This window comes from Rhinichthys klamathensis, unplaced genomic scaffold (assembly GCF_029890125.1).
Source record: "Rhinichthys klamathensis goyatoka isolate OS25496 unplaced genomic scaffold, OSU_Roscu_1.1 h1tg000258l_1, whole genome shotgun sequence".
In the NCBI taxonomy this organism is placed as follows: Eukaryota; Metazoa; Chordata; class Actinopteri; order Cypriniformes; family Leuciscidae; genus Rhinichthys; species Rhinichthys klamathensis.
Window position 1 is genome coordinate 508314 of NW_026606780.1, and position 9001 is coordinate 517314.

The 9001-nt window shown below is 36.8% G+C and overlaps 1 protein-coding gene across 2 annotated transcripts in view; it reads left to right on the forward strand.

The window, feature by feature from the left end:
* Window positions 1-3970, forward strand: part of rorab (RAR-related orphan receptor A, paralog b) — a 63684-nt gene extending 59714 nt beyond the window's left edge. For both annotated transcript variants that reach the window (XM_056267367.1, XM_056267368.1), the window contains 5 exons: window positions 252-384; window positions 509-616; window positions 710-820; window positions 1879-1991; window positions 3595-3970. In XM_056267367.1, coding sequence (XP_056123342.1) covers window positions 252-384; window positions 509-616; window positions 710-820; window positions 1879-1991; window positions 3595-3759 — 630 coding nt within the window. In that variant the 3' untranslated portion in view covers window positions 3760-3970. The remainder of the gene's footprint in view (window positions 1-251; window positions 385-508; window positions 617-709; window positions 821-1878; window positions 1992-3594) is intronic.
* The last annotated feature ends 5031 nt before the right edge of the window (window positions 3971-9001 follow it).

Genomic DNA, 9001 nt, shown 5'->3' on the forward strand with positions numbered 1-9001 from the left:
TCATCGACTAACATTTGGTCGACTATAGGAGCGACTGCATGCGTCATATGCTATGTATTATGAGTAGTGCGTTTTGATAAAAGTTTAAAAAAGGACACATTTGTGCTAATTAGTTTATTTCTTGTTTTCCCCACATTTCCTCTTTGTTGTTACATGTATGTATGAATGGATGGACAGACAAATGGATGAGTGCTTTTTATGGGGAATAAACAGGTGTGTGTACTAACAGACCCTCTCTCTGCACCATCTAGTCTCAGGAGGACATGTGGCAGCTGTGTGCGGTTAAAGTCACCGAAGCTGTGCAGTATGTGGTTGAGTTTGCCAAGCGCATTGATGGATTCATGGAGCTCTGTCAGAATGATCAGATCGTGCTGCTCAAAGCAGGTACACCTCAGATAAACCTCTAAACATATCCTAGTTCACATAACCAGCAACAGTACATCAATGAAGTGACAAACTGTGGCAGAACCACTGAAAAATGTTTTTTCTGTGTTTTTCTGCTTCCCAGGTTCTTTAGAAGTTGTCTTTGTGAGGATGTGTCGGGCATATAACTCCCAGAACAACACTGTCTATTTTGACAGCAAATATGCTGGGCCGGAGGTCTTCAAAGCTCTGGGTGCGCATTAAGAACTGGATTCTTTTTTTTAAAGGAAAAGGAAATTGCAAATGGAAATGCAAAGCATTAACCACTGTTTTTATGCTTTTCTAGGCTGTGATGATCTTATCACCTCTGTGTTTGAGTTTGCTAAGAGCCTGAACTCTCTAGAGCTAAGTGAGGATGAGATTGGCCTGTTTTCATCATACGTGCTGATGTCTGCAGGTGAGGGAAGAAAAGTAAAGGCAATGTCAGAGAGATTCATTAATGGGAGTTGGGATTGCATCAGTTATGCAGAGGCTTTAATTCTGCGTTCTCTGAATATCAAGGTTGTGCACCTTCAATAATAAAATTGAAAATCCCAGTGCAACAAACTTTTCTGTAAAACCGGTTGCATCACTTCCAGTTCAGGCCTTTGGTGTGTGCTTTGTTTATTATATAGAGCCATATTACTTAATATACCTTCAAAGGAGCAAGCAAAGATGAGCATAACCGATGTCCATCGCATATGCAGATTAATATTTAAAAGGTTTTTATTTTTCTTCTCACTAACATTTAGATATTTAAATCGAAAACGGCAACAATAAAAAGAACTATCTAGTTTAGCTGATTACCTTAAAAGTCCATAGCTATCGCTTTCAGTTCGTACTACACTTAACGCTGAAATGAGCTCCGTTTTCCTTTTTATTCATGTGACGTTTGGCATAAAGCCTATTTAAGTTGCAAACTTCATTCAGAATTATAATTTGAATGTTATGGTAGGTTTTGTAACAACAACAAAAATTGTTCTCCTAAAATAAATTAATCAGTTTCCACAAAAATATTAAGCTGTTTTCAACATTGATAATAGTAAGACTTTTTTTGACACTGAAGACTGGAGTAATGATGCTGAAAATTCATCTTTGTGATCGCAGGAATAAATTACATTTTAACATTTATTACAAAAGAAACATTTTTAATTGTATTTTACAATATTACTGGTTTTACTCTGTTTTTGATCAAGTAAATGCAGCCTTCGTGAGCAAAAGAGACTCCTTTCAAAACCATTTAAAAAAATCTTACCGACCCCAAACGCTTGAAAGGTAGTGTATATTTAATCATATTTAATAAATAAACTTTTGTGGAAGAACACTTAATTTTCCAGAACACATTACATCATTTCTTTGATTAAGTTAATTCTGCTTCCTGTCATTCCAATTGAACTTTCTCTGGGGTGTGACCAATGCAGTTTTCCCCAACCCTGCTGAATCTGTGCAGGGGCTGAACTGTTTTTGTGTGTGTAGATCGCTCCTGGCTGCAGGAGAAGACCAGAGTGGAGAAACTCCAGCAGAAGATCAAGATCGCCTTGCAGAACCTCCTACAGAAGAACCAGAGGGATGAGGGAATTCTCACAAAGGTACATACGCGCATGAATGCGGTTACATTCATATTATACTAGTTAGTTTTACTCATCGGATCACTGTTTGTCACTATAATCATCAAACTGAATGTATAGTGTATGTATACATATATACTGTATTTATATTAGTGCTGTGAAATCGATTAATAACTAATAAAGTTTATATATATAGTATGTGTATATATATATTATTATATTTATATGTACAGTATATTACATATACAGTGCGTGCAGAATTATTAGGCACGTTGATTTTCTGAGAATTTTTTTTCCCCAGGCACATTTAACCAATTCCAAACCGCATTAATCTTAACTACTATTAATTTTGTATTAAATCATTTATAAGTGATTTATAATTGTTCATTAAGGCTGCAAATGAAAAACGCCTTATTTTCAGGTGTGCTAATTATTAGGCTCGTTTTCTTTTACAGATGAAATAAGCCAAAAAAGAGATTTCACTCAGACTGAACAGTCAAAAATGATTAAATGCCCATGAGAAGGATGCAATACTAATGCACTACTAGAAATTGCAGTTAAGGCATGACCATTGGACAGGGAAATGCTCATTGGTTCAGCAGAGTCAGACAAAAACAGGTGGAGAAGAAAAGACACGTGTTAACTGCTAAATAATTAAGGTGAAGAATTAAGTTTGAAACCATCAGGAACCCTTTAGTCTCCAGCGCCACCATTTTCCAGAACTGCAACCTACCCAGAGTCTCCAGAAGTGCAAGGTGTCAGGATCTCGGAAACTGAGGTTAGGTAAAGAATCCTAAAAAATTACCCTCACTTAATAAGAATCACAGGCTGAAGTGTAGTAAAAAATACATGAATTTTTTATAGGCTTTATTGACAGACTGATTGAGAGTCACTCTTGAAGGACCAGCACCACATCCTCTTGTACCACTGTTTGAAGAATTCATCTTCCAGAATCTGGCAGTAAGTTTTGGGAGTTAATTTTTAGTCCATCTCAGCAAAACGGACTTCAGGGTAGGAGATGGACTAAAAATGAACTCCCAAAGCTTACTGCCAGATTCTGGAAGATGAATTCTTCAGACTAAAGGGTTCCTGATGGTTTCACACGTAATTCTTCATCTTAATTCTTAATTCTTTAGCAGTTAACATGCGTATTTTCTTCTCCACCTGTTTTTGTCTGACTCTGCTGAACCAATGAGCATTTCACTGTCCAATAGTCATGCCTTAACTGCAATTTCTAATATTGCATCCTCATGGGCATTTAATAATTTTTTACTTTTCAGTCCGAGTTAAATCTATTTTTTGGCTTATTTCATCTATAAAAGAAAACGTGCCTAATAATTATGCACACCTGAATATAATGCGTTTTTCATTTCCAGCCTTCATGAACAATTATATATCATTTATAAATGAGTAAATACAAAATGAATAGTAGTTATTAAGATTAATGTGGTTTGGAATTGGTAAAATGTGCCTGGAAAAAAAATCTAATCAGAAAATCAACGTGCCTAATAATTCTACATGCACTGTATGTGTGTTTTTAAAATAAACAAATAAATGCAGCTTTGGTGAATATGAAGTTGTCTACCTAAGTCAAATTTCTCTATTTTTGATCCCCTTCCTTTAGCTTGTCTGTAAAGTGTCCACCGTTCGGATGTTATGCCGTCGCCACATGGAGAAACTGAGCGCATTCAGAGCTCTTTACCCAGAAACGGTCCAAACACGCTTCCCTCCACTCTATAAGGAGCTGTTTGGCTCAGAATTTGAGCAGGTTCTGCCTCAGGAGGCCTGATAGAGACTTATCCTAATACTGCACAGATGCAGAGAAAAAAAGACACAGAGAGAGAGATAATACTAACATGCTGACAAGAACTCTAATCTCACTTCATGTACACTGCATTCTCACAAAGCACTTCTCAGAGTCCAGCTACACTTTTAACTTGCCCCATTGGCCGTGCACCAGAAGGCTGACAAGAAGAGGAAACTATAGATGCGAGGGGGGGGGGGAAACTGGCCGATATTTTGTAATGTGAATCAGAGCGTTCCTCAATCCCACAGCTTTATCTTTCAGCCTCCTGTTCCGACTGTATGGGAATCGCAGTGGACACGCCCACTGCATTTAACTGCCCCAGCAGCGCCCTCTACCGGCCATAGAGAGTAATGAGGTGTCTGGCTGGGGTAGGCAGGGACAGGAAATGAACATCTGGAGCTGAAATCCCTGTCTTTCTTCTCCGATGGCACAATGAACCACCCATGTTGGTGCTAGCATCACAGCACTGCCCTTTACTGACCTCTTCCACTATACAGACATTCAGCAGGGACATCATTCGGCAAAACCACTGCCCCAGCCGCAGGAGAAAACAGTGGACAAGGCATGACATGGGACTCAAACTATGAGACCTGAATCACTAAACTTTCATGATCAAATGGTATATTCTGAGGCAGTGAGCTCAAATACGTGCATATATACTTGTTATATGGTTAGTTAAATCATGCAATGTATGATGTATAGAACTTAACGAAAGGTAGCACTTTGTGTTTTTCCCAGCAATAAACGATTTGAATTCATTTTGTGAAAAAATCTGAAGGGACATGCTGTTATTTTAGATCTGTGAGATCTGAAATACTTGTCTGTGTTTTGTCAAATCTGTCTTTTAAGCCAGCTCGCGTTGTCTAGACAGTGGTGTGACGCCCTGTTGTGCCATATTGATTCTGTAATTAGATTTCCGTCAAAGTGAGCTGAGTAGAGAGATGATTGACAGACGAGGGGCGTGTGTTGACATTCCAGGGGATCTAGCAGTTTGTATTAAATGTCTTGTGGATGGAGGTGGTTGACGTTGTTCCTAACTGACCCTTTTTGAGACATGTTGAGATTTGCTTTGCACCTAGTAATGCTCATCAGGGAAGAGGAGAGAATAAAAATAGTCACTTTTTCGTTTCATTCTTTAATTTGCAGCTGTGTACACAGGCTTGGGGTTTTTTTTCACAGTAACTTTGTGTCAACACTTTTGTGCCCCTTCACCAACACGCATTTGAACCAAATTGAATGCATTTAGCACGCAGCCTACATACAAGGACAAGCAATAACCTTAGTAAAGATGTTCCGATCTAACATCTCTGTTTAATGTTTTTTGTAAGGGCTGGCACTGCTTTATCTGTAGTGTTCTTGTTTGTATCTGTTCCGTGAAAGACAATCCATCCGATATCTGACCTCATTAAAGGGTATTTTGGGACTGCTCAGGGAAACTATTGTTTTATAGTTGAGGAGGAGAGTCAGAAACTGCAAGGAGACGGCGGTATAGTACAGTCGTTTGAAAAAAATAATGTGTAAAAAGCACAGTGAAATCGTCCTCTTCGAGCATCAGGGTCTGGTGTGTAAATGAAGAATTATCCAAAACAATACTGAGCAGAAAGCAATAATAACGGCATAATCATGTTTTGAATATGAAAATTGCATGCAAATGCTTTGTCATGTGTTTTTGTTTGCTTTGAAATTCGCTTGGTTTGGCCTCTCCCGTGTCCCAGTGTCTTTATCCCCTTTCCTATTTTGATTTGGCCTATATGCATTCTCTGTGAATATCTTTTTTAGCAGTCCTCAATCCCACTGTTTGTGCTGGTTATATCTAACTTTTTGGTTGGCTGTTAAAGAAGTATTATGGCACTTAAATGGTTAGCAAATTACTTTTTTACCATCAATGAAATGCTTTTTGATTTCTGACCTTATCAAGGTTTGGTATGAATTTCTAGCTGTTTATTATTATGATGTGTAACGTGTGGTATTCTCTGTGTGCTAGTCCAGAGGCCTGGAATGTTCTTTCTTTATTTGCCAATTATCCTTTAAATGTCCATCACTAAGGCAGTATTGTATTTTTCTCTTGCTTTGGTTTTGGGGCATGAGTACTTATTCTTTCTATGTATATGTTAAGACAACAGTATCACAGTAACACAGTCCCTTTTAAGGTTGTCATATTTTCACTGACAAATGACAAATGACCAAATGTTTTATATGATATACACACCATAATATGCTAATTTGTGAGTAATGCTATCATTTGAGTGGATCACAGTTTGTACTGAAGAAAAACTTCATTGTTTAGAAGTCTGGGGTTTTTCATCTGTACATATTTCCATTCTTAATTTTTAACAGATTAACCAATGGTCTTTTGACTTAATCCACAAGCACTCTTCAACTAGTGCACCTGTAGAAAAGGTCTGTTTCTTCCTATTTGTTCGTTTTGAGGTATTTTGCCTTTGTTTTGTATATACACCTGTACAAAAAATGCAAAAGTATTGTTTTCTTTGAAATACAGTTTTCATCTAATGTTGTGATTTTTGTATTTAGAGGTTTAACCCCCTAAATTACTTTTATTAAAGACGCATGTCACACATTGACAAATAGTGTGTTGAACGTGCTGAGGACAATAAAAAAAATCCCACAGCTTGTGATGAAAATCGAAGTTGTCATGCTCTCTTTTATGTTTGTTCATTCTAGGCAGCTTCAGCAAATTTGATGACTTAAAATTGTTATATTAAAATAAGTTATATTAACGTTATAATAATACATAATATAACCTTTTCTAAAAAATTTAAATGACAAAATGACATATTTCTTGTTTTAAGTACTAAACAAAGCCGTTTTCATGTGTTTTCAGAGGGAGGGTGGAAAGGTTCATTGAGTGGGTGTGATTTCTCATTTGTCAACGATGTCCGAAAAGGAATATAAAGACAGGAAAATAAATTAGCTTAAAAGTAACAGGATCAAGAAGCAGCAAAATGAGCATGAACATAAGTGAGGAACCTTGGAAGTTGTGAACCACTTTTATAGAGGACGTATGAACCTGGGGCATTAATTATGGAATTTTTATTTTATTTATTTTTTACTCTGAATATTTGCATTTAACTTCAAAATGACCTAAATAGTAAGTTTGATAACCAGACAAAATAACAATAGTCTGAAATTCTGCTTTGTGATTGCCTGTGTTTTCCATTAAAGGTATCTAAAGGCTCACTGATGAGATCAGTCTTTCTTTCAGGACCACTATTGTAAAAAGATTGACGATTAGCATACAGTTATTGGCTGTATGGTTCTGTTCTGCAGGAACTCCCTGCCCATCCATGCACCTTATATTGAAAAGAGCAGGGAGCCCAGCGATAACCCCCTCATCATTAATGTTTTTAATGACAGTAATTTAATGCAATAAATCAAGATAAATGGCAGTCTGATTCGAAGAGGAATATCAGAAGGCCAAGTCCTGACTGTGGACAAGAGGAGCTGGGGATGGAGGAGGGTAATTGGATAAAGCTGCTGATAATATTCCTATAGGTAAACATGGAGGGTAAGCTGATGCAAGCTTGACTGATGTGACCTGCCAGAACTAACGCTATGCTTGATTTCCATGGCGTTTCCTGGGAAGTTCAAGAAGCTGGAATTCTTTTTTATCTACATATTGATATTAGTATTATTGGAAGAATATTTAGGATTATCGATTTTACAGTATTATGTAGTTTTAAAAATGTCTGCTCGTATGTAAATATTAAAGATATATGAGTGTATAGTCACTATCATTTTACTAAACAGGCCTCACATATGAACAGAAAAATAATTTCAGTTCTGTTTAAGTTGAATTTGAGTTAAATGAAATGGATTGCTTCTGATTGTTAGTTCAGATCAAGCTCAGATTAAAATGCAAAGATTGGGATGATGATGATGGTATTTGCTATCACTGCGCAGATGGACTGACCCTTATTTATGATTATGGAATGAATAACCTCACTATGGTAAGTCATTACTCAGTGCTTGTTGCATGTGTTGCCATGGATGCAAGTCTAGAACAATGATTGCTAAGGAAACACATGAACCCTAAGCAAGATGGACTTTTACTGTACATCTATTCTAAGCTACTGTAACAGTCATCCTCATTTATGTTTATAAGCTTTTGCTTTTAGTTAACGAAGGCACAAAGGAGAAAATCAGCAGAATAGATTGTAGTCTGCTTGTGTGAGATGTGTGTGTGTAGACGTCAGTGTACTGTCTGCTCTCACTATAAAACCCAGCCCACTGTTATCACTGCGACTCTGACTGAGAGTACAGTCCGGCATTGGCAGAAACTGCTGATTGAGGTATACTTCTCCACCTTCAGCAAACATACTTCCTTTGAATCCCTAAACCACTCTCATTATCCCAATACACACATACACCATGTGTGGAGTGGTTTAATGCAACACATAGGCTATCCAAATTAACATGTTGATCCTGTTAAACATGTATTAATGGCTGTTTAACTCACTCTTAACAATTAATCTGTAATCCATAAAATACTTGCATTAGGAAAAGACTTGATGGTTGTTTATCCAATATCCATTATATATTTTTGATATAGCGAGTCAAATGTGTTTACTTTTTCATTCTCAATGATTGTATGGACTACATAGCAAATTGTCATTTCTGTTTTATTGTCATTGTAAGTTACTGAGTGAATATGTTTGCAGAATGTTTAACTGGGATTAGTTGCTGTAGTGCTATAGTGCCTTTATTTCACACACCACAAACAAGTGAGTCTTAATTCATGCCCTCTCTGCCAAGAACATAGTGGGGGATGGCTCTATTTCTCATCATTCACCATGATTTCATCCAAACTGAGTTTTTCCATGTATTTGAAGACATATACTGTACATTCATGATGAATAGGCTAACTGAAATGCATGCACAGGACTGCAACCATGACATCAGAGATGAAGAAAAAGATGTATGCATGTCTGTGTCAGATGCAGTGTGGGTAACACATTATTTACAAGTAATGCGAGTTACATAATCAGATTACTTTTGTCAAGTAACTACTAGTAAAGGAACATTACTTTGATTGATTGAAGTTTGATTGATTGATTGATTGATTGGTTGATTGAAGTTTATTTCGAGCAAAATAAAATAATATATACATACACTACCGTTCAAAAGTTTGGGGTCAGTGAGAATTTTATTTTTTGGAGGAAAGAAATCAATATTTCTATTTATCAAGGACAGTAAAGACATTTAT